The 27,433-nt window shown below is 38.3% G+C and overlaps 1 protein-coding gene across 4 annotated transcripts in view; it reads left to right on the top strand.

Moving 5' to 3' along the window:
* The window catches only part of LOC108280702 (receptor-type tyrosine-protein phosphatase S), a 154,905-nt gene that overhangs the window by 27,224 nt on the left and 100,248 nt on the right, over positions 1 to 27,433 (top strand). For all 4 annotated transcript variants that reach the window (XM_053688644.1, XM_053688643.1, XM_053688645.1 and 1 more), the window contains exons 2-5: positions 11,222 to 11,294; positions 19,391 to 19,516; positions 24,359 to 24,504; positions 26,625 to 26,766. In XM_053688644.1, coding sequence (XP_053544619.1) covers positions 19,423 to 19,516; positions 24,359 to 24,504; positions 26,625 to 26,766 — 382 coding nt within the window. In that variant the 5' untranslated portion in view covers positions 11,222 to 11,294; positions 19,391 to 19,422. The remainder of the gene's footprint in view (positions 1 to 11,221; positions 11,295 to 19,390; positions 19,517 to 24,358; positions 24,505 to 26,624; positions 26,767 to 27,433) is intronic.

Raw genomic sequence — 27,433 nt, forward strand, 5'->3', positions numbered from 1 at the left:
CATCCAAGTTATGCAAATGAGCAATCATGAGAAATGAGGTCTTTATATTCATTGAACTTTGTTCAGTTCGGATTACAGAAAAAAACCCCACTCTTTTTATTTATTTATTTATTTTTTTTTTTAAAGCCTCCTTAATATGTTAACTTGTATTTTTAGCTTCTTTTCAGCTTCCTACGTTAGGATATTGTATGATTACGTCCTGCTTTTAATTCTGCCGGTGTACCTCACTTCTTACTGTGTATTATTTATCATGTTTCCGGATCGCTCTGCGTATGCGTTGTGCCCCCATGATGCTTCACCATCTGCCCACGATGGGTTTGGCTGCCATGCCAGCTGGGCACAGAGGTATTAAAATCTGAGAGAGGCTTCCGCTATCACTACTTGCTAGCAGTAGCAAGCTTTTTCTGGTTTTGATTTTTGAAGGTTGGGGATTGTTTAAATATGTGCTGGAACTACTCTGTATTTTTCCACCCCTGATTCGTGTGTATGTGTGGGTGAAAGTGAGATGAAAAAGTAGGTGTAACATAAATTAGCACCATTAATTTGAAGATGGCAGAGTTAGTATCAGCCTCCCACGTCATTAGAGCCAAGGAAGTGAGGAAAATTGCTTGGCCGTTAATGTCTTAGAGGAAGTCCATATTACAATGAAGAAAAGCCAGAACTGAAGGTCACACGAATGAGTGTGTAATTATGTGTGTGTGTGTGTGTGTGTGTGTGTGTGTGTGTGTGTGTGTGTGCATGCATGGTGCCCTGCGTTTACTGGCATCGCATTCACGGTGTACCCCTGCCTCGCCATGACAGATTGCAAAGAAAGGGGACACAAAGGAACCAGAATATATCTGTTCTGCCATTTTGTGTCACACACTACATAGTAGCCTTATTTGTAAATAATGCTGGAAATGATAACTATATAATATATAGCCTCCAAGCTAGCTTTTATTAAATGCTAGCTACTTAGCTTGATGAAGTTGTACAGTTCTTTGCCACCTTGGCATTGCTAAAAAGAGAGAAAAAAAATTAAAGTACATTTATAAACCATGCCCTTGTGCCAAGCTTGTGAGTCTTGAAGTAAATTGTGAGTCTTGAAGTAAATTGATTTTATTTTATTTGATTTTTTTACCTCAGAACTTCCTCAGAGGACTAAAGAGAAGTAAAAAGAGAGTTCCTGATTACCAGGGCAAGTCATGAGGGAGGTCACCTGGTCAATGAATTTTATGGTTTTATGAATACTGAAGGGAGAAGTGTAAAAAAATTTAAAAAATCATTTAATAACTTCTGGGCCTGCAGCCAGAACTGTGTAAACCAGAGGAATATGTAGGGCGTTCTAGGCCTAAGACATTTTGAGAACCAAAAAATGAAAAGCAGAAAAAGTAAAAAAAAAACAACAACAAATAAACAAACAGATTAAAAAATGCTTCTTTCATAGCATTAACATTATCATTTAATCAATTCAAGTATGCTCTTTTATTGTTAGCTTTGGTAGCACTTTCAATGAAACCCATGTTCATACATCATTCTAACTGTGCTTGTAATTCTTGAAGTTGGTACTGACTCCTTGTAAGTGTTATGTAAGATCTAATAATGCCTCATAAAGTTCTAATAATGTGGTGTTCGTGCAGAACTTTTACAAAGACCTAATAATAGAGAACTAATAATGATCTGTGTATAACTATAAAGCAGTATTTATTAACAAGAATAGAAAAAAAAAACGTGCTTACAAGAAAGAATTATAAGCACAGTTAGAATGATGTATGAATGTGGGCTGCATATATAGTGATACACCCCAAAAAAAAGAAATCCAATCAGGTTTGTTCATTTATGATTTGTCCAAGATGTTTCCACGATGTTTGATGTTTCCAAGATGGCGCCGCTGTGTCCAGATGCTGTCCTGGTCGCTCCGCTTAGACTGTGCTCTTATTTATTTATTTATTTATTTATTCCTACTTCTAATCTCTCCTTTTACACACACGACATCTGCACTGATGACTTATGATAGCAGAACACTTTTGAACATCGGTAACCTCTATACTAAAATATTTCGCAATGTTTTACCCTCCGACCCAACGTGGCCATCTGAGATACTCCGCGGCACAGAAGGGAACAATGGCCACGCGAGAGCTCCCCAGATGTGACGGAAAAAGAAACAGATTAAAAAATGTGCTGGGCTTTCTTCTCGCCAGTCTCTTGAGAACAAGATGGACGATCTCAGAGCCAGGATGAGATTCCAACAGGACATCAAGGACTGTAACATACTCTGTCTGTCTGAAACATGGCTGAACCCCTCGGTACCGAACCCAGCCGTAATGCCGTCCGATAATTTCTCCATTCTACGGATGGACAAACAGCAGAGGCCGGTAAATCCCGAGGTGAAGGGGTTTGTTTCACGGTGAACAACAATTGGTGTGACCCCAGGAACATTATCACTCTGTTGCGTTCCCGCTCACCTCACCTGGAATATCTGACTATGATGTGCCGTCCATTCTACCTGCCCCTTGAGTTTACATCGCTCATCGCCAGGCGATGCAGTACAAGAACTGCTAATATCATCAGAGACTCCACCCACCCTGGTAACTCAATCAGGTAAGCCCTTCCATAGCCTGATTAGTTAAAACTGAGAGGCACAGGATGAGATTTTTCCCTCAGGCCATCAGACTCCTCAAAACGGACAAAGATCCCTTAGGACTCCATAAGGAGTCTACAGTTTACTCTGTACTACACTGAAACTCCGCACACTGCATACTGCATGTCTTATACATCTGTTTTTACACATTCCTGTACGTATATTTCATATGTCATATTTATCTGATTTCTTCTTATTTCTTATTTTTTATTTAGTATTTAATGCACAGTCTAAAGAGGAGTGGGTTTTATTTCACTGCAAGTTATATACTGTATATAATTGTGTATGTGACGAATAAAATCTTGAATCGTGAATCGTGAATGTGTTGGTCACAGCTTTATGAGCTGAACACAAATCGAATTAACCACCTATATTGACAGTGAAAGTGAAACCAACCATACATATTTATTCGGCAATAAGTGCAACCATTTTGTGAGAAAAGCACAAAAGGTAGCCTAACCAATAGCTGGCCTTGGTGTACGCAATTATAGCCTACATTTTATTTACACGTAATAGTGTGCTTTGTTAGTTTGTGTCCACTAAAATAAAAATGAAGTCCTACTGGACTTTGTTGTTGATTAGTTGTTGATGAAGAATAAATCAGGAGTGGTGGCTTTGCACCGCTGCTAGCATTGACTCACAGGTGAGCTACAGTATTTTCACATTCCTAGTGTTACAGGATTTCTTAGCGGTTGCGACGTGTTGTGGTCGACTGACAGACTGGGATTTCCCCAGTCATCTCTCAAGTTTAATATATGAGGTCCACACGGTGAGCTATCCAATTTCAAATTCTTTTCTTAGCAGGATAGAATGTAATCAAGGTCTAGACCTAAAATGCAGGGAAAGAGAGCGACAGCAGGAATGCAGGAGTGCAACTTTAATTTAAATTAAAAGTCTGTTTCTGGGATAACCTTTGTACCTGCTTCGTTTGTCACGGAGATATGCAGTATATGAAATTGTAGATAGTGTTATATTCCGAAATCTGATCATCTACCATTAATTTGCATAGCTAGACCAAAATATAATAACACCGGCAAAGTGAATTTTCATTCATTCCTTGTCATTTCTATCAAAATGAGTTTTTTTTTTTTCTTTTTCGTTCACTGCCCAGAGGTAGGATCTTATCTAGTTTTTGAATGAATGTTTTTATGCAGACTACATTCTCTGTAGTCCTCGGTATTGGTGTAGAAAGTCTGTGAGATTATCTTGACGCGATAGCACATTCCTGTCTGTCTGAGGATTTCGACATTTACCTGACCTAAAAAAGAGGCTCATTCGACCGAGTCAGGTAGAATAAGTTATTTTGAGTAAATGTGAGTGCGCCTATATATATATATATATATATATATATATATATATATATATATATATATATATATGTGTGTGTATATATATATATATGTATATGTGTGTGTGTGTGTGTGTGTGTGTGTGTGTGTGTGTGTGTGTGTATATATGTATATATATATATATATATATATATATATATATGTATGTATATGTATATGCATATGTATATGTGTGTGTGTGTGTGTGTGTGTGAACCAGAGCACAGGTGACAATGCTGGACTGGATAATTTGTCTGTTGATAAGTCTTGGACAGCTTTGTGTTTTCCCCTGGTGTTGGCAGTACGACAAAGCATCAGTGATTTTCTCATTAAACAGAGTCCATAGCTCTCTCCCAAACACACACATTGGCAATGTAAATATATATTGCATATGGAAAGGAAAATTATGCAGACCTTACACATTCATCGTGTAAGGATGCAACATTTCCTGCATCTCACCAGAAAGTTTCTAATTAACACTTCAGTGGCATCCAGGATTTATTTTATAATGAAATTCTGAGTGGATGTTTTAGTTTAAGTTTCTTATGGTCTGTTTTCACTTTGGTTAAACGTTTCCTGCATTACCCACAATGCCATTCCACTACCCGCTGAATGTGGCTGCAGTGGAATCTTTAAAAGAGAGCGATGCAGCGGCACTTTACTTCTTCGCCTTCACTCTGTCCAGCTATCTTACATCCTCAGCTGTACATTCTGTTCAAAAAGATCAGCCTCCATAGCTTTTGTGCTGTTATCATCAACACCGCAGCGTCAGGCTCACCATCTCCTAGATAACTTCGTCTACGCTACTTCTCTGGAAATTTCCCTTCAGTTAATTTATACCACAATATAACTTGACTACGATCTATACCACCCCAACTTTATCTTGCTACGTCATATCTCTTGCTACTTTAAATCAGAACTCCTTATTAATCGATAAAAAGAATTACAGCTTAGTGTGTCTACTAAGATGCTTTCAATTCAATTCTAAGTTCCAACTAATGCAACTCTATGCAAATTAACAGTAACCCTTGCTTATTGCAGGCCTCTTTGACCCTGTTCAAAATATTCTACTTGAGCACACTAGGTTTCACTTACAAATTTAGAGCTCCATCACTCAGTGAAGTATCTTCTGAAATTCAGGAGAGTGTCTCGGTTATCTCAGTTATCGAGCAACATCTCACTGTTCTTAGATTTGAAGTCGCACACACTTTTGATCCTTAGTTCAGACAGCCACGTGCCTCACGTCCACTGTGATGTTGGAGCCCACCCAGGGACACCAAGGAATTGTGATGGAAATTCACCTGGAACACGAGAAATCACTTGAATCTGCTCACATAAATATTTTCTTCAATCAGCAATTGCTCATGAGCCCGGGTAGCCACTGTTACCTTACCAACCGTACCTTACCTCAGAGTGCTACATGTGTTGAAACCGTAGAGTCTATATGGTTTAGAGCTACAACAATTAATCGATAAAATAAAAAATAATCGATTATGAAAATCTATTAGTAACGAGGCTGCGTTGCTCCCCACTCGCAATGTAGACCCAGTGATAAACAGTGTAGTGTGAGTAAGAGCTGTAATGTCTAATTAAAATGTTACGATCAAAGTAAAACAATGTCTAAAGGCAGCGAGGGACAGAAAACATAAGGTGCAGTGAAAGGAAGATTTTAGTATTAATTTAGGACTGTAGTTTAATTATCAGTGTTTGTTTGTGCATCCATAAAAACATTAAGCATAAATACTTATATATAATATAAACTTACTTATAATATATATATAATTATTCATCTATATGATAATAAATTATATTCTTATTTAATTATTTAATCAAGACATTTTTTAAATTAAATAATTAAATTAATAGATTCTCTCTCTCTAATATATATATATATATATATATATATATATATATATATATATATATATATAATAAAATTGGACAAACATTTGTGTTAATGTATCAATAAGTTTCAGTCTGTTCTTTCTCAGATTTGTACTGCTGCGCTCACAGTTAGTATGGTAGTAATCTTTATTTTCTCCATACTAACCAACCGAGCCGAGTCTCTGATGTAAATCAGTGCAACCGCATCATTTTCTTCAAAGTTTGTGGTCTTCATTACTCTTGTGTTGGATATCTCAGTAATTAGACATTAAATATCACTGGAAAATGGTGAGTAAGAAAAGAAGCGTTCGCTCTTTTGTTTTCAGGAGCTGAGAGTGTAATCACACCGTTGTGCCTTATGTTTGCGGTCATTTAAATTCTTCTCCTGTTAAACAGCATTGTAACCTTGTTAGCAATGTCCCTCTGTGATGTCCTTGAGGTAGACAAGTCCTAACCTCTCACAGGAACAAACTGGCACCGGAATCACAACACTTTGCTAACAAGGTTACAATATCATGTGTGTTCATGTGTGTTCGCACATCACAAATATTTCTGTTTTTACACATTTCAACACATGTTTAATATGTTTTTTGATGCTAACCCTGAAGACCCACACAGTTTGCAGCTGCGTGTTTAATCGGCTTTGTATATGACTTGCCTCTGGCACCTTTCACTTGCCCTGACTTTCAACTGCTATTAGTTAGGGTGCTAACATTAATGAAAGCTGCTCCACTCTGACTGTGGCCCAAGGCAAAGCTGCTTTGATAATAACATGCATAAACTCTTACATTTATTCATTTGGTTGATGTTTTTATTCAGATCACCTTGCAACTGAGGAAGAATATAATGCAAGAAGAACATGATGAAGGTGTAACAGGTGGAATTCACAGCTCCAGGGTCCCCGGGTTTGATCCTGAGTTTGGTGCTGTCTGTGCCACGTACAGTTTTCCTGTATCGGTATGGGGATTCTCGGTTGATTACTCAAAATTCTTCCTAAGTGTGAAGAGAATGTAACTGTGTATATGTGGCACCCTGAGATGGATTGGCATCCCACCCAGGTTGTATTCCAGCCTTGTTCCCAGTGCTCCCAGTTAATCGATTATGAAAATCTATTAGTAACGAGGCTGCGTTGCTCCCCACTCGCAATGTAGACCCAGTGATAAACAGTGTAGTGTGAGTAAGAGCTGTAATGTCTAATTAAAATGTTACGATCAAAGTAAAACAATGTCTAAAGGCAGCGAGGGACAGAAAACATAAGGTGCAGTGTAAGGAAGATTTTAGTATTAATTTAGGACTGTAGTTTAATTATCAGTGTTTGTTTGTGCATCCATAAAAACATTAAGCATAAATACTTATATATAATATAAACTTACTTATACATATATATATATGTATATATATATATATATATATATATATATATATATATATATATATATATATATAATTTATCTATATGATAACAAATTATATTCTTATTTAATTATTTAATTAAGACAATTAAGAATTATTTAATTAAGACATTAAGACAGTGTGTGTGTGTGTGTGTATATATATATATATATATATATATATATATATATATGTATATATGTATATGTGTGTGTGTATATATATATATATATATATATATATATATATATATATATATGTATGTATATGTGTATATATATATATATAATTGGACAAACATCTGTGTTAAGGTATCAGTAAGTTTCAGTCTGAGGTTTATATTTGTAACACTCAGTTTATGGATTTTGTTGGAAATAAATGAAAAAATGGTATTGAATGTTTCTATTAAAAAAATCTGATTAATCGAAAAAATAATCACCAGATTAATCGATTATGAAAATCGTTAATTGCAGCCCTAATATGGTTGCACGATCCCTTTTCTGTTATCTTTTTCTTGCCTTTGCATGTTTGGGCCTGTCTGAGACAATTCTCCAAACAGGGAAGTACTGTCCGAACAGCCTGTACTTTCTTCCAAAAATGTACAATTCCACGAGATCATAAATTTCATTTCCCCATATTCTGAACACAGTCGGTTCGTTCTCAGATTTGTACTGCTGTGCTCACAGTTAGTATGGTAGTAATCTTCATTTTCTCCATACTAACCAACCGAGCCGAGTCTCTGATGTAAATCAGTGCAACTGCATTATTTTACAGGTTGTATTCCAACCTTGTTCCCAGTGCTCCCAGTTTATAGGTTGTGGATCCACAGTGAACCTGATCAGGATAAATTCAATTCCAACATAAAGCTGATAAAGTAGTTAAAAGTTAAAGTTCTAAGCGTCCCACGGTGGCTCTCATTTAAACTCAAAAGCCAACAAAGCTCATGTACAACACGTCACTTTTAATAATAATTTAACTTGTTTAAAATGGAAAAATATATGATTGTAAATCATCCATAGCATCACACCAAAATATTTTTGCTCTGTTTGGATTATAAACCAGCACTCCGCAAAGGTTAGCTATTTTCATTTATTCGCTGGTCGATTTCCAAGGCAGAAGGTAGTTGCACTGTAAATATAAACAGCAGACCTTTTGACTAATCATATGTTTTGTTTTTCTGTCCATTACACCAATCGAAGTCTGGTCATCCGGTGACTTGTTTGTGTGAGTCATCAAGCTATCTGTGCTGAAATAAAAATATATCTATTTGAAATGGTTGCAGTTGTAACTCATGGTTAAACCTTGGTATCCAAAATAGACAAAAAATAGGGATATACCTCTAAGGGTTAATCAATAAGATGTCACTGGCCATGCTTAAACTCTCATCCTTTTGCAAAAGACTTTCCACGTATACCTTTCAGATATACAACCACTTTTATTCTGGACAGTTTTTCTTTTATTTTGAATATTTCTCCAAAAAAAAAAACTACCCTAGCTCTAAAATCAAGTTCTCTTATTAATAAGATAATTAATAATAATTTAAAAAGACATAAAGTGACAATGAGATCACCTTAATTCAAAAAGTAATAACTAATTGTTTCTACTTCTTTTAACGTAATCTCAAACTCAATCTACCGTATCTGGAACATATGGTTCATTATCATACACAACAATTTCGAACCATTTCCCTGTACTGAGAAAATAACAGAAAGCCTGTTTATCCAAAGCCCAATTATAATGGAAGTCTAAGAGCAGTTGTTGGGGCGTCAATAACCAATTATGTGCATTGCATACTTTTGTGGATCATTTTAATGAATCTGTACAGTGTGTCCTTACAGAAATGGGATTGTTTTGGGGTTTTTTTTTGTTTTTTTTACAGAGGGAAGAAATTGAGGTTATGTAGACACTTAAAACACCGAAATACATAAGAATAAGTACAGGCGTTATTAAATAGAATGACTTTATAATCTACATATTCACGTTCTCGGAATTATCGACTGCCCTTAGACCTCTTTTTTGCTACAGATAGAGATTAGATTAGACTGTATTACACATCATACATTCGCACACCTTTTATGAATGCTTATCATACTACTCCTCCACACCTATACATTGATCCTCCTTCCATTCTGTCCTGTTCTGTCCTGCTAACCTCAGATGCACTACGGCTTAAGGTCGCTTACAGGCCTGGCAGGAAGATCATACCGGCTGGATGCTTTTCAGTGCGGTTGTCATGGAAATGATGCTCCCAGAGGCCCCAGGACTAAGCCTGTGGACTGGACTGCACAAACAGATTGCTGGCTGATGAAGATGAGTGAAAGAGAGAGAGAGAGACAGAGAGGGAGAGACAGATAGATGTAGGAGGCGAGGGAAAAGTGGTTGACAAGGCAACAATGAGGGAAGACACGCCTCACTGCACCAGAGATGAAGAACAGAGCTTGGGGGGTGGGGGGGTGGGGGTTTACAAACTTACACACACACACACACACACGTCTCTCTAACTGTTTCTCCAAAGGGCGTCTGACATTTCTCTAAAGTCTTTTTGAACGCAGTCAGTAATGGCTGATGTGGCGCAGTATACTTTGCTTAATGAAGTTAGTGTGAGCAGGTTCGCTTGTTGAATATGTGTGATTAAGAAAAGCAGCAACATCTGTTCAAGCCCAGCGCGCCTCTGATTCACCGACCCGCTCGGTCGCGGGCTTCGAATCTAATAAATGTCTGCAAAGGAAGTTCGCTGTGTATCAGAATTGCCTGTTCAAGCATTTTTTCCCAGTTGAAGTCGAGATGAATGATCGGGTTCAGTGACTACGTTTACACGCACATGTTAATATAAATGCGATTTTCCAATTAGTATCGAGTCGTGTAAACACCGCAATCCGATTGCAAGGTTCAGATTAAGACAATATTCTGATTCCCACTCGTGGAATATGCCTGTTTTAATCAGAAATGTGTTGCATGTAAACACTTGATTCAGAAATTCCTCTGAAAGGAGATATATGTGCATGTTGAGTTCACAAGGGATTGTGAACTCATCTCGTCATCTTGAATCTCCTGGAAAATAACAGCGGGAAAGGAAACGCGCATGTGAAAGTCGGCATACTTCTAAACTACAACCATGTATACAGGAATATTCCGATGCCTGTATGCATATTCAGTATTAGAAATATGGCTTCAACCCGACTATAGACCTTAAACAGAATTAGATTTTTATGAACTACAATAATCTAATTACTGACCTTATTCTGAATAGGACAATATTGTGATTAAGGTGTTTACATGAGTCGCTTTTAGAATATTCCTTACATGTTCCCGTTTTACATGTTATAGAACATAGATCCATTAACGGCACACGTCATTACGTCCCCACGCCACGCCGTCCGACGTCCCTCCAGAATTTCATGTATCAACATACAGTTGGTCTTCGTTTTGGTACTGTGTACAGTTTTGGGTGTTTCATGTTTCATTTTACGAAAGCTTCAAGTGCAGTTAATTATTTGTCATACTGTACGTGCAAATGGACGACTGCTTGAAGTCATGGGCTGCGTCCCAAACCGTGTACTTACCGTCTATATAGTAGCTGAAATACATGTATTTAGGAGGTAAGTACGTGGTTTGGGATGCAGCCGTGCTCTCTTGTTTGCCGTAAAACGGTTGAGCACTGCCGTGTGTGTACGTGTCCTGTCGCAAAATGCAGTGAAAACTCCCACACGATGTTAGTAGTGTGATTAAGGTGTGTACATGTCTGTAACGCACGTCGATAACGCGACTAAAACAGGAATACTCCACACGTCTTAATTCCATCTGTGTTTACTTCGAGTATGACTTTAGTCGGATTAAGGTCATCAGTAACTGCTGTTTACATGGAACTTTCTTAATCAGAGTATCGTCTTAATCGGGTTAATATCGGATTATTGTTGTCCATGTAAACGTACTGACTGTTGCATAATTGCATTAACATTTCATATCCTGTATGTGTTTGTGTGTTTTTTTTTTTTAGGCATTCAGGCTCAAACTTCTGAGGATCACCCCACCAGGACATGAATCTAAAGCGGGTTTAAAAAGACAGCGTGGTTAGTAGTCTCTTTTTTTTGTGTGTCTCTCATGGATGAAATGTCCCAAATGAAGTAGTAAGTGTCTAATTGTGGTTATTTTAAGAAATATCCCAAACTCTTCTATTCTCACTATATGTGTTCATACAGTCTAGTCTCACTAATACTGCCTTTTTAGATGCAGATATAATTGTGATATTCAAGTGTCCTACTTGTTACCAGTCTTTAACAGAGCCAGTTTGTTAAACATTTCCAGATGGGATGTTGGGTTCGAACAATACGAGGGTTGGCGGTATATACAGATCTCCATTTAAACACCTCAAGCAAAAGCTTTAAAACACAGTGCTTAGTACACCGTCAAGACATAATAAGAGGTCAAATTTGTTTAGCAGCTCTGACGAGGCTTAGCTCAGTGTGTTGGTTATGTAAAGCACTTCCTTGCTAACTCCTAATTACGTTATTACCTTGAAATTGATTTGCTAACTATTGAAGTGGCCATTTTAAGAAATTGCCATGTTAATGAGCTCATTCTATCAACTTGTGCTACTGTCTGAATAGGCTACCATGTGTTTGTTTTTTTTTTGTTTTTTTTTTGAAGACGCCATTTGTTTCAGTTCAACTTTAGTGGGGGGGAGGGGGGTATATAAATCTGTCATAGTCGCTGTGGAGAGACTGGGTAATACATGACAAGAGGAAAAGCCATCCATCATGCTTGTAATAAAGAAAACCTTGGCACAAGGTTCCAATTTTTCAAGGTATACCCCATGATGAGAGGAAGTACGTGTTTTACCTGTGTCAAAACAATCCCACCATGTTGCTAATTATCAATTGAAGGCAGTGTTTTCCCTAATTGTTCATTTGCTTAGCAAAACCAGAGTGGTATAGCATCGTGTAATCCCCCCCCTGCAGAAAAATGCCATGACTGCATCTGGTACGATCCTTTATTTAACTGTATTTGTGGAGCACAGTATGTTGCAACATTTGGTGGAGGTCAAGCAGGTCAAAACAGGAATAAAGCCACGAATGAGGAGTGGCGATGTTTGCTTGTGAATCATTTTATCTATGAAGCATTCACACTCTCTGCTTCTAATTAACTCTGAAGCAATTTGAACAGACTACAGGATACGCTGACAGTTATTTTAGACCCAGTAGTTGTGCTATAGTGATAATAGTGTGACAATAAAGCAATATTTGTATATCAGTTGTAGTACAGCCCTTGAAATTACGGCTGGGGGATATGACGATATGATATCATGAGTGTAGGTATGTAACCCAATACAAATACGTTATTCAGAATGAATGGATAATGATTTCACATTTTTAACAGATACAAACATCGATACAAATTGGAGGCACAGTGCAGGTTTACCACTTAACTACTGTCTTACTGAACTCCAAAAAACCTCAAATATTTCTACATAATTTCTATCCAACCTGGCCTAAAGAAATATGCTTTTATTTAAAAAGCCGCCTCTGCGTAAGGCACGGTATGCAATTACCACAGGCCTGAATATCTCTCTGAGGTCTCCAGGAAATAATAATTGACTTAATTTTTTTTTAAACATATTAACTTGCACATTTATTGCATGTGTTTTCATCATTCTAAAATGAATGTTCTCCATTGTAAATTCTTCCAGAAATTCTTCACAGAAAAATTTGGTCATTGTACTGAGATTCAGCTTAAAGGACCCCGTTTTGATTTACATTAGAAGAAGCAGTGCGTGTCAGCTCTGTTGTCGATTCTGATAGTGTGTCCAGTGAACTTGTAACAAACTACAATGTAACAAACCCCAAAACAATGTGTATCTTTTAAATCTCAGAAAAGTATTATTATTAAATAATTCAGGGTGTCCCAAAAGTCTCTGTGCATGGGAAAATTGACACTTTTTAGCAAAATGGCTTTGAAACTTTTTCATACTTGGTTTATAGTATATATATTTTTTTGTATATAGCCTTTAAGAATGCCTTTGAAAAAAGCAGAACATATTGAAATCATTCTCATGGCTGGATCGGGAAGCTGTCACACGGTTGTGCTGGACTTTAACAGGAAACATGGTGAGCACGTCACATGACACTGTTGCACGCTTCAGCTTCCTCACAGACGGCATGAAGTTTTCTCCTAGGATTTCCTGATACTTCAGTGAATCCATCTTGCCTTCCACACGCTGCAGGTTTCTGGTGCCAGAGGATGCAAAGCAGCCCCAGAGCATCACTGAGCCACCACCATGCTTGACTGTGGACACAGTGTTCTTTCTTCATTCTTCTTCCACCAGACACAGGGCTGATCCATTGTGCTGAAAAGTTCCGTTTGGTTTTATCGCTCCACAGAACAGAATGCCAAAACTTCTGTGGCTTATTTATATGATTTAGAGCGACTTTTCTTGTGCTTTTGGGTCAGTAGTGGTGTACGTCTTGGAGTTCTGGCATGGAAACCTTCTGCGTTTAGTACACTCCTTACTGTGCTCACTGAAACCTCAGTGCCTGTTGCCACCAAGTCTCACTGCAGGTCTTTTGCAGTCACTCGGGTTTTTTCACAACCTGCCTTCTCAGAAATCTGCTTGCAGCTGTTGATAGCTTCCTTTATCTGCTCATACAGGTATTTCATTTATTTTCTACCCCTAGCCAGTTCAGGTATTTCATGCTGTTGAGGGATTCTATTCAGGGGGTTGAATAATTTTGAAACTGGAGAAATCATAAGTTGCATTTTCAGTTGAATTTGTGGAAACCACTTGAAGAATTTGTTGTATTGAACTATTTCAATTACTTTTGTTTGATTGGTTCATTGCAAACAGCTGAAATTCTGTACATTTTGACAATAAACCTGATTTGCAATGGGGGTTGAATAACTTTGATTTCAACTGTAAGCGGTATAGAACATGGATGGATGGATGGGTACATAAAAAGAAAAATGTGGAAAATTCAAGGGGGAATTTTTTTTTAAAGCCAAATTCCTAACCAAAATATATACTTCTGAATTGTCATGTCCTTTAATATTCTCAGAAATTGTTTGGAAATATAACAAACATTAGAATATTGGATCGCACACTCATCATACTGTGAATATTTCATACCGAGCCACTGCTACTTTAAATGTTCTACCTTCTGGAGAGGATTACTTAAATGTTCTAATCACTATCTGACTCCTTCCCCATTCGGTGCCTATGTCATTTCCTCTTTATAAAATGAACAGCGCACACAGGAATCTGTTCTAGGAAAAAAGAATCAATCAGAAATTGATCGACTCTAATGACCCTGGCTTCAGATTTAGTACTTTTTTATGAAGGCGTGTTCCAGTGATTAAAATATGTGATCGGAAGCATCACACCTCACTCGTAGTGTTGTTTATCTCACCACAAAGCACTATGGGTAGTGAGGAGGGAGGTAATGTTGGGTGCTTAGACCTGCACACACACAGGAACGAGAGAAATGGATTTTACTTATTGCAGATATTGACTGCTAGATAGGTGAATCGTATGGCTTCGGTTGAAAAATTGTCCGCTCCAGCAGACTCGGGCGTTTACCACACTTAATGTGAAAGCTGGCCAGGAAAAAAAAACACAGTACAATGGGAAGTTTTTCAATAATTAATGGGCCCTTGTAAAAAAAAAAAATCCATATCCGGCATAGCTGGGCAGGAGCACGAGTGCTAGGATGCATTATGTTACGACACACCTTCGATGAAGCATTCCAGAGCACTTAGGTGTAGATTTGTTTCTGAGTGGACTGTTCATTATAAGCTGCATTGTGGTAGTAAGCAATTCTTCCATGATGGTGGAAGATATTAATTACAGAATGATGGAAAAGAATTCCTGCTTTGTTTGGCAGTACTGGTGTTTAGTTGCAGCATGTTGTGAGTATGTATACAGTACAATATGTCACCTATGACATGTTACTTAATATGCGTCTATTGCGAAAAGAATAATTAATGCCAATAAAATAATTATTATATGTGAAGGGATACGTTGCCAGTTCATAATTGGCTTAAATTAGCTGTACAACCACCTGTTCACCCGTATAATCTAAAATAAGTATACCACTGAAAGCGAAATGTCTCTATACCATCAGTGGAATAAGGCAAAGAGAGATCCTGATGAAGTAGACTCATTTTTAGCTGTAGAAACCAGTCAGTTCCAGCTGCCCAGAATGTAAATTCTTGTGTTCATTGGTAAGGTCAGTGGAGCACCGCTTTTTCCTTCACTGTGGATATAAAAAGCTATTACGACGCAACTCGATAAATTTCTCCCAGCTTGCAAATTATAGATCATTTTAGGAGAGGGACACACACACAAACACACACATACACACACACACACACACACACTTTCACTGTAGCCAAACATGCTAAATTTGTTGCAACATTCTTTCATTTTAAGTATGTACCCCCCTTTAACTTTTACATAAAGTACTGTGCAAAGGTCTTAGACACATGCAAAGAAATGCTATAAAGCAACGATACCTTCAAAAATAATGAAATGAAACATTTGCAGAAAAGGAATCTATTATTGAAAGCAGTAAACAGAAATAAACTAAACAAAGTCAATATTAAGTATAACAGTCATTTGCTGATCAAAAATGCACCAGTCGTCTTGGGTACACTGGTGTTCAGGTTTAAAGGGAAATTAGCTGAAGTTTTTCTGCGCATCGTGGACAATCTACCACAGTTCTTCTTCAGATTTTGCCTGTTATACCTGTTTCTGTTTTACAGATAAAACTGGACAGACTTCATTCTGATTTTTGTCTGAAAAGTGGTGCATTAGGTAATTTATTGCTTTCTTTAATTCCATACAAATATTTTCCTATGGCATACATTTTTTTTGTTGGAAAAATAAAGTTTGGAATCACATTTTTTTTTTTCATTGACTCAATAATGCAGAAGTGATCAAATAAACATTTGCGACAAAATTTGTTTTAAAAAAAATTAGGGTGCCTTCGATGTTTTTGCACAGTACTGTATTTCGTAGTAATGCAACCTATAACTCTATTTCAGTTCCAGGTTGTAACATTCCAAAATGTGGAAAAGTTCAGGGGGGGTGAATACTTATGCAAGGCACTGTATACCACACTGCTGAATTCTTGACTCTGATTGGTCAGAGCCGGCTGTAATTCAGATCACAGTTTGTATGTTTAACAGTATCTACTTATAAACACTTAAAATACCGTGGATTTGAGCATAACATGTATCCTAAATTCCCTCTCTGTCTGAATCACTTTTGATAATACATTAGCAGAGATGCTTCTCCTTTAAGAAGCACAGATTCCCGACAGCTAAAACGAATCCAAGTAAATATAATTCTACACACAACTTCAACTATGAAAGATAGAAAGATAGACATGTTCTCTTGAAGCACATTTATTTTCTATTCAGAAAAATTCAGTATTTTTAAACTCCCATTTTTATTATTATTATTATTATTATTATTATTATTATTTTAGCAAAGCTAAGTTGTACATCTTCCAGATTTTTTTTTGATCTGCAATTACATCAAATTAGAAGTATCCTAATTCTTTTAATAGCATGATGATGATTGTAAAATGACTCTTTGGGGATCACATTTAAAATGCAATTGTAGCATGAAATAGCTCATTTCCTGAGCAGTAATAATCTTCCCACTGGACTGTGGCCTGTCGCCCATGAAACTCGCCGATTTGTAATGACATAACAAGCTACATTAATTTCTGCTTTTCAAGCTTTTGTTAACGATCCAGTGTGCAGATGTTTCAGATTTCACTTCCAAGCCAGGACGCTGTTGATGGACTATGGAGCTTTGCTGTTCGATTTCATTTATTCATATATGCACTGCTTTTCAGGATTTTAGGCATACACGGTAACAAAGGATTGATCAAGGATTGTAAAAAAGATGGCACGTCCCTGAGATTTAGCTTAGACTGTTCATGATATTAAGAGTCATTTTGCAGCTTGTCCACCATTTGATAAAACAAAATCCCACTCTATATTGCAAAAGGTCCTAACAGAGAAGAGAGAACGACAGAAGGACTAGAATGAGAATTCTCAGGTCTTCTTTCATAGATAAAACGAAGGTTTCATTTTTGACATCAGCTTGTTTGCTGTTATCAAGTAACAAATGTTTTCAGGCAGATTATTTAGGATTTTTTCTTTCTTTCTTTTTTAATTTTTTTATTTTATTTTGTAAACAAGTGCAACAGCACCACCTATGGTCATCCACAGAATGGCATGAAGAAGCAACAATAGAGCTAGTTTCAGTCAAGCCCAGATTGTACATCAGTGACAGTCATGTCATGTGATTACACAGAGTAAAACACCTGTAGATATCGTGCATTCAGGCTGATATATTTTTTTTATTTATCTCAGCGACACATCAGTAACATGTCATCAGCAGTGATTGAGAAGGTGCATGTGAAATACGTGGCTCATGGGTGTAATGAAGGCAAAACAAAGTACATTGTTTACTCGATCATAATTGTTTGTTTCTTAAAATGGAAGAGGAAAAACCTGAGGAGAAAATAAAAAAAAGCGATAGAGTAAGCACACATTGTCTAATCGAAATACAAATTGCACAGAAGGACAGACGACAGAAGCGTTCGTTTGGGGATTTTGTTGTTTGTTTGAATAAAATGGTTTTTCTGTTTACTGTGTTTGTTTCAGTGGAAATATGGCATTAACCCACGTAAAACATATTAGACGTCACAAATGCAGCTGTCTACAGGGTGTCCCAGAAGTCTCCACACACAGGGGAAATTAACGCTTTTTAGCAAAATGTCTTCCAAAATCTAATTCCATACTTAGTGTGTGTGTGTATATATATATATATATATATATATATATATATGTGTGTGTGTGTGTGTGTGTGTGTATGTATGTATGTGTATATATATATATATATATATATATATATATATATATATATATATATATATATATATATATATATTTTATTATTATTATTTTTTTTTTTTTTTTTTTTCAGGTAGTCTTTAAGAATACCTTTGACAAAAGGAGAAATTATTGAAATCATTCTCACGGCTGGATCGGGAAGCTGTCGCAAGTTTGCCATGGACTTGAACAGGAAACACGGCGAGCACATCACACACACATACACACACACACACACACACACTCACACGAGGCACAGCTGCCAAACTTATTAACAATTTCAAAAAGACTGGAAGTGTTGTGGACCGACCGAGAAGTCGACGTCCACGAACATCCTCTGACGAATTCACAACCGGCGTGGTGCTGGCAAACATAGTCCTCTATATATGGAGACATTTGGGACACCCAGTACAAATTGCACAAAACGACTGAATGAAGAAGTTTAGGGTTTTTTTAAAATTTATTTTGCTTGTGTTTGGTATTTTGAGGAAATATGGCATGAACTAACATAAAAAAAATGACATTAGAAATGCAGCCGTGTGTGTGTGTGAGAGAGAGAGAGAGAGAGAGAGTGCGTCCGCGTGCGTAATTGTTTGCCCCATGTTATTCTTATTACGTCATTGAGACTGAAATATCCAAATCCTACCTATACAAAGATATTAGCATCTTCTGATAAACGATAACATCTCTACTAGACTACTCTATGTATAAAGAAAATCTGCTGATAATATGAAGTGAGTAAAGGGGCTTCAACCGGACAGGCGCATAGAACCGATCATGGGAAATTGCCGGATTGAGTGGCAGTAGAAAAAAAAAGCGCTCTTTTCTGCTCTTGATAATGAAGACTCTGCAAGGATCAACAAGCCTGTCTGGGGGAATGATATTTGCCTCGTCAAGCCTGTGCTGCATTAATTACGAGATTACGTGTTGTTTCTAATAAACGAGAAAAAAAAAAAATCTTAATTCGGCTGGACTCCTGTTGTTGACAGTAAACCTGATGTTGTGCTGTTGTTTTGAAACGTGTTATAAAGAACTGATCTGAAAACTGAATGGTCAGGAGAACATTCCTTAAACTCGATTTTCTCGTTCGCTTTTTCTACAGGGAATTCAACAAATTCGACCTTTCTTACGTACTGTAGTATTTGCTAGCGTAAATAAAATTTCTGTTTTGAGCTAGGAGGAAACGGGTTAGACAGAGTGGGTGTTTGAACTTTTCACTGACTGACTGAAGTGAGGCTAATGCTGATTCTGTTTCTCTCTGCAGTGTGCCTGGACGATCGTGTGTGCTTCCCAGTCATGGCTCCTGGCTCGGTGGAGGTGTATCCCTCTGCCCTTTTGCTCCTGCTGGCCCTCCTGTTCTCCTCGCTATCCAGCACCTGCCATGCCTTATGTACGTATCCAGGATTTTATTACCGAATTACTATCATTAAACTGTGATGTAATGTCTCGTAATGGCGGCACGGTGGCTTAGCAGGTTTGCCTCAAACCTCTGTGGTTAGGAGTTCGAATCTCGCCTCCTCCCTGTATGCGGAGTTTTCATGTTCTCCCCATGCTTTGGGGGTTTTCTCCAGGTACTCCAGTGTCCTCCCCCAGTCCAAGACAGCCATTGTAGACATGATTGGCATTTCCAAAATGGTCTATAGTGTGTGATTGTACCCTGCGATGAATAAGCACCCCGTCCAGGCTGTCCCCCACCTTGTGACCCGAGTTCCCTGGGATAGGCTTCAGGCTCCCTGTGACCCTATGTAGGATAAACGGTATGGAAGATGGATGGATGCATGGATCTCGTAGTGCCTGTACTTGTGGGATTTGGATGATGGGTTTCATAACATGCTGTTAACAAGCATTGTGGAGTGATGTGAAGAGCAAGGGTATGATATTAGCTGCTAATCCGATTGCTTGCTAAACTTCTCGGAGAAATCCCAGTCTTTGTATATCTGCGTTTGTCAGAAGGTGGTGATTCATTTTCAATAGCAGCTCTGACAGAAGTGAACGGCTGTAATTCGAATCGCACGTTTTATATTAACGCGCCTTCTGATACGTTATGGTTTCTATAGTAACAACTCGTTGATCGTTGATATGGCGACATTAAAAATGTATGGAAGGAGTCTCCAGGTTCAGTGCTTTGTAACACTCAGGAAGTTTTCAAGTTCACCATGGGAGAGTCATCAGGACTGAGGGCTTCTCCATAACATGACACGCTCTTCTAACTTCAAGATAAAGAGGAAAAAAACCAAACAACAACGGAGGCCAGTGAGGGAATGAATGTTGATAGCTGCGGACATTCCACAACATTAAATGTAACAATAAATCGATAAAAAAAAGTTTGTTATTTAATCAATATAGTCCATGCTGCTAGAGGAAAAATAATAAACGTGGTGTTAGTAACTGTAACTCCGCTTCGTGTCAGGGTCCATCACACTACCCTATCCTTGATTATTCACACAGGACTGTGGTTTTATTCGTCTGTTTGTTTGCTTTTTTCATGAAATGTGTTCATGAAAGTCAATACTAAACATAATAATGCTTTCATTTCTTATTATAGAATAGAACAGAGATGCCGATCGTACATTTCACCCATCTGTTATTTCTGGTCAAGCAATTGTTTCCGATTATCACACCTCACCTGATCGTGGCCCGTGCATGCCCGACGATGATTACACGTCCTCTATCTCTACCAGCGTCCTCCCTCCTCGATTGGTTTTTAATGAAAGTTGTCATGGGGATAGTGTGCTCCAGTCACAACGGAGCGCGTGACATCATTGGTTAAAACATAGCATCAGCTGACGCTTTCATTCCCCCAAGGTTGTTCGGTCCTTTTGTTTTCACGGTTGAAAAAGTACCATTGGGTAAACGAAAGACTTTAGAATGTGTGTGTGTGTGTGTGTGTGTGTGTGTGTGTGTGTGTGTGTGTGTAAGGGTGTGTGTAAGTTACATCAGTGGAACGACTCCCCATGGAGAGGTCTAGATATAAAGCCTTGTGTTGCTGAGGGAGCAGAAGACGTCCCAGTGCTTCTGGAAGATTCTGCGAGATCAGAAGCGAACACTAAAAAGCCGAGTCAGTGATAGCGCAGTGATAGCGGCGGCTGAAGCACTAGGACGAGAGATGTTAAGAAACAACGCCCCTCAGCAGCACTCAGTCTCCAGCGATTTCTTTTTGTTTTCTTATCTCTAGAGCTCATCAATAGTTTGCTCTCTCTATAATAGTTGTCACAATCTCTCTATCGCGCTGCCTGGGAATATTTGAATCAGATATACTGTGTATATATATATATATATATATATATATATATATATATATATATATATATATATATATATATATAATTCTCACCCACACCCACCCGCTCCACCTATTTCTGCTCTACATCTATATTTTCTGCTTCTATCACACATCTTCTCCCTCTAATCATTCTCCTTTCTGTCATCCACCTATTAAACCACTACGTTAAATAGTTCTGGTCCCTCTTTGTAATAAATAAATAAATAAATAAATATATAAATAAACAAATAAATAAATAAAAGGGTTAATTCGTTCTAGCTTTACGCAGGCAGGCAGAAACATGAAGAAACACTCATATCCGAATGAAAAATGGGGATGAAGGCGGGTAGGTGGAGAGAGGAGGTGTGGGATCTGGTTGCCATGGTGAGGACCAGGCCTGGCTTAGCCCTGACAGATGAGCATGAGCCCGCTGTCGTCTCTGTTTGAACTGACGCTATGGCAACAGGACACGGAGGCGATGATCCTCCGCTTGGTAATGCTGGTATCTATGACTACAACAACCCCCTGTCCTAGCCACCCCCCTTCACACTCACACACACACACACACACACACACACACACACACAAAAACACACATGCAATTCAGTGTCCGGCTGGAATTCGATCCACTCTGCATCCGGAGTCAAGCGGACGGGGGCCGAGCTCAGCCGCACTTTATTAGATTCAGCCATGGAATTACAGCGGTGTCGTATTTATCGCTTCCCGTCGGCACATTGACAGAAGAGCACTAAATCGGCCGGCGAGCACCACTCACTCTGCCCTGACTTTTTGTCCGGCATGAAATATTAGCCTTTTATCTCATTACAGCGTTTGTCGCTTTCTGACACAAATCTGCCCTCCGGCTCACTCGCGCCAGGATGTGTGTGTAATAACAGCATTTCTGTTATGCCGAAGCCACCAGGTGTAACAGCGCTAAGACCGACCTCTTTGAATTTATTGTGTAGTCAGTGCAATCAGTGGGTTGTGTTTTGGATAATCTTGTTTTACTCTGTTTGTTGCTGTTTAAAACTTTTATGATCTGGGCACTGGGCTGTATTCATATATTGATTGCAACTTCCTGCAGGTCAATAGAGCAGCCGTGTTTCAGGGCTTTATGCACCTTCTACGTGCCTTATTATGGCAAATTGTGAAATACTGTTTGCCGGAGAACAAGTTAAAAGCATGTATTAAGTGCTGAATATAAATGTACAGAGTAGAGAGGGAGCAGTGTGCGTTCAGGCCATTGCCTTTCACTTGTCTTTAGATAGACTGGATGCACTTGTATTGTATAATGTTATTGTGGTGTTGTTGGTTTTTTTTTTTTTTTTTAGTAAGGCAGAATCAACAATATGATCTAGAGCAGGGATCATTAACTGGTGGAGTACAGTCCCAGCAAAATATTTTAGTGGACTGAATCGAGGATTTGGAGAAATACTGATAAATGTATAAATAACTGGCCATAGGGCAGCAACTCAACAACAATACAACAAGTTTGTATTCATGAACCAGTTCGGCATCTGTTGCAGATCCAGTGTTGTGGTTTATCCAATCACTGTCATTTTCTGGACCAATGATTTAACTCTAGGCGTCTCATCAGACTAGTTACTGGGCTAGACACATTTGTTCAGGAAGGGAAGAGTTTTCAGTCCTTCATAGATTTTCATTTCATTTCAGTTTAATTTTCTAAAATGAGAACTTTCTATATTTCTGCATAAACACGTCCTAAAACATCATCAGATTTTCAAAGGCACGAGGCAGGGGACACCCTGGACGGGGTGCCAACTCATCACAGGGCACAATCTCGCACGCACTTGCATACCACAGACAGTTTGGAAATGCCAGTGAGCCTACAGTGCATGTCCCTGGACTGGGGGAGGAAACTGGAGTCCCCTGAGGAAACCTCAGAAGCACAGGGAGAACATGCAAACTCCGCGCGGTATTCAGACACTCTAACCACTAAGCCACCATGCCCCCATAAAGGACTAATAAATGAAAAAAGACACACAATACAAGACAGACAAAAATTAATTGTGTTGTATCCTACCGCTGCGGACACCATGTTTTCCGACAGACGTTTCAAATCGCCAAGCGTGACAGCCATCGTGACTGTTGGAATCTGTTAGCGATTCCCGATACTATTATCAGTCGTCAAGCCTAACGGAAAGAACGCATGTATTCTCACTGAAATAAATGCAAAACATAACTACTACTATGATACTTTGACTTCTAAACTGATACTAATACAGATATTAATACGAGGTACACGATTGGGTTTGTTTATTTCCAGAAAGCTTGGCAGAAAGGTTCTTGTGGTTGAGAATGGAGTTGTGCATCAGGAATGGGAGTTTTTTTTTACTATCATGTGATGCAGGCTCGAGCTTGAAGAGCACGTGTAGTAAGCTTGCGTGACAAAGACTACATTCGTTAACATTCGTAGTAGATTATGATAGCGTGCCCTATTCCACCCCATCCCCCGAAAAAAAAAATCTGATCATATTTTTAGGTGGCGATTTTGGTCAATTATGACCAATTGCCACTATTTGAGACCATTTACTACATTTATTCATTTAGCAGACACTTTTATCCAAAGTGACTTACAAATGAGGAAATACAAGCAAAGCTACAGTACAAGTAGTGCTACTATACAAGATCTTTAATTGAGTTCTAGAGAAGCAAAGTGCCAGAGTAGGGTGTTGTTGTTTTTTTCTTTAATAATGTATATAATTAAATACGGATACAGATATGAATACTTTGGCCACTAAACCGATAAAGATGCAGATAGGGCATTGTGTTACACCCCGCGCCATATAACAGCTCATTAGTCGTTAAGCATTTAAACGTAACTGTTGTTGCTCTTCAGTCATGTTAGCTGCTTATAAGCACAACCGCTGGTCTGTATGTTCTTCTTAATGAAACTGGATACATTTTTGATTATTCATGCATTAATGACATTATGTTTGTTCCCTCTAGCTTCCCCCAAGTTCACAAAGATCCCAACAGATCAGAGAGGAGTGTCCGGTGGTGTGGTGTCCTTCGTGTGTCAAGCCACAGGCGACCCGAAGCCACAGGTCATCTGGAACAAAAAGGGCAAAAAGGTCAACTCTCAGAGGATAGAGGTGAGATGCACACCTACACACACACAAACACACACACACACATAATTGATGCATTGTGTAGCAGCCTTCCATGCTCTGGAGTGCCTGAAGGATTTCATCTTTATCCTGCATCCACTGTTGTATTCCTTTTTATAGTGTTTTTTTTTTTTTTTTTTCCGTTTTTTCCCCCTAAAAATGTAGCTTCTGTTTCTAAAAGCAGGTGACTATATCTCACTATGCAATGCCCTTTCCCCCCCCACATGCATGCATTTCTGCCTTTTTTCCGCCAGCTTTATTTTACATTCTATAAATCTTTAACGATAACAAAAGCTTGACCCAGAAGCATAACATTTCTTCACATTTCCAACTCATATTTGATACGGTCTCTCGCTTTTTTTGTATACAATATTCAACATCTGTCACTTTATACAGTATAAACAGATTACGCACTCAATCCTCGGCCGTTGCGGTACTTAGACTTATTTAATGTTTTATGAATTCGTCTGACAGGAACGGAGGGTCGTTTATAAGCTGAAATTCATTTGAGGTTTCCATCTAACCAGAGTAACACGAAATAAATGCTGATGGTGCAAGGATGATGAGAATGCTTAAAAATGTAAACAACATTAACATCACTCACGAAAAAGAAAGAGCACTTTTGTCGGGTTCTTAACTTAAGTCTGCGGTTTTTATTATATTATTTATAATGCAAAATCAGCCCTTTTTCAACAAAAAGAGTCTGCCATAGCCACGCATGGAAATATTATTATCCGCATATACGTAATATTAAAACCCTCATAAAACAATGGCATATTACTCCCACCCTATTGCCTGCAGCAGAGAACAAACTAGTGCACTCGCTGCGAACATCAAAAATGCAAACAAAAATAAAATAGAAACAACAGGAGTTCATGCGAAGGCATTCGATGTGAACCTCCTACACTGAACAGTAATTTACATTTAAATGGATTTTAAACGAGTGACATGTTAAGTGGAATTTCAAAAGGAGAAACCTCTGTTAATGTTTACCATCAGTTACAGAATTATTGGCACCCTTCATAAAAAGAAACCTTGAATACCTGCAAGCTGAGCTGAAACATACAGTATAAGGATGCTGTATAGATTTATTTAGAGTTGTGCAATTACAGTTGCAATCTGGCAAGATTTGAAGAAGGCGGTATCAGCATGCAAACCCAAGAATATTACTGAACTTGAGGCCATTGCTCATGAGGAATGCCATAAGATTCCTCAGGAACGCTGCCAGAAGCTATGCATCTCGTTTGCAGCAAGTCATAACAGCACAAGGGTGCTCTACTAAGTACTAAAGATGCTTGCCATGAAGGGGTTGAATAATTTTGAGACTGGAGAAGTCATTATAAGTTGCATTTTCAGTTGAATTTGGGGAAAACACTTGAAGCATTCGTTGTGTTGAACTATTTCAATTGCTTTTGTTTGATTAGTTCATTGCAAACAGCTGAAAGGCTGTACATTTTGACAGTAAACCTGATTTGCAATGGGGGGGGTTGAAGAATTTTGATTGCAACTGTATGTTTAAGGTCATTTTCTTGCTGAACGATTCCAAGACTTAACCTTCTAGCAGAGGCAACCTGGTTTTGGGCTAAAAAGTCCCTTATGCATCAAAGATCACGTATCAGATGCTCTTACTCATGCAGTCCACATTTTCTGATTTAAAAAAAATGCAACAGTGTGCATGGCCAACAAGCCAACAACATAGAGTGTGATTCCAATCATAGTTCCTCAGACGTGGCAAAGTTCACGTTTAGCATTTTGGTCCTGACTCTGCTTAACTACTTTTGCTGAGTATTAAATTTTTTTTTTGTATTTATGCATCTATTACCTGACTTGCACAGCTCAACAGCAGTCTGTCTTTTGTGCTGAAAGCTCTTAGGTGTTTCTCTTGAAGGGGGCTAATAATTCTGTAGCTGTCTGTATGAATTGCAAGGAATGCTGTAGGACACTTATTTAAACGCTGACTGATATTTAAAATATTGTTGACAGTAATATTTAAACATTTTATTTTGGGCCCATCCTACACTAATGCCAAGCTAATTAGTGTAAACGTTGAGGTTCTACTTTGATCTGAAATACCATGTTAACTCGCTTTCCTCTTATTGGCCCAGACCATAGAGTTTGACGAAGGAGCAGGAGCGGTACTTCGTATCCAACCACTGCGAGCGCCACGAGATGAGAATGTTTTCGAGTGTGTGGCCCGGAACAGCGAGGGCGAAATCGCAGTCACCTCCAAGCTGTCCATTGTCAGAGGTAAATTCCATGTTTTCAGTAAACGCCACATATCATCGTTGTGCAGGAAAATCGTTCTTTTTTTTCTTTTTTTAAAATTGGTCAACATGCCATATACTATACTATACAATATCCACCATAGTGTTGTCATCATGTGGCTCCATTAGAAAATATTAATGGCGCTTAAGGCAAGACTTTACAGGTAGAAATGACAAATTTAGGCAAATTGTTTGTTCGATTTAATATTATTTTTTGGTTAAATTGTATATTTAACATGTTTTCTCTTAAAATGTAGTCATAAAATATTAAAACTCAACCAAAAAAAATGAAGAAGGCTTAAGCTCTGCCCATTTGGCATAAACATGTCATGTCATATATCCATGAAAAGCATGTTTCCTGATATATATGTCACTTTATGTGTCATTATGATATACATCACTTTTCCATTTTCCTCAAAATCAGTTTGTTCTACATTCAGAAGCAAAAGTTTCCAAAAGTGTGCGGAGTTTGCGTGTTCTCCCCGTGCTGCTGGGGTTTCTCCGGGTACTCCGGTTTCCTACATCAGTTCAAAGACATACATGGTAGGCTGATTGGCATGTCCAAAGTGTCCGTAGTGTATGAATGGGTGTTTGAATGTGTATGTGATTGTGCCCTGTGATGGATTGGCACCCTGTCTAGGGTGTACCCC

This window comes from Ictalurus punctatus, chromosome 20 (assembly GCF_001660625.3).
Source record: "Ictalurus punctatus breed USDA103 chromosome 20, Coco_2.0, whole genome shotgun sequence".
NCBI classification, from domain to species: domain Eukaryota; kingdom Metazoa; phylum Chordata; class Actinopteri; order Siluriformes; family Ictaluridae; genus Ictalurus; species Ictalurus punctatus.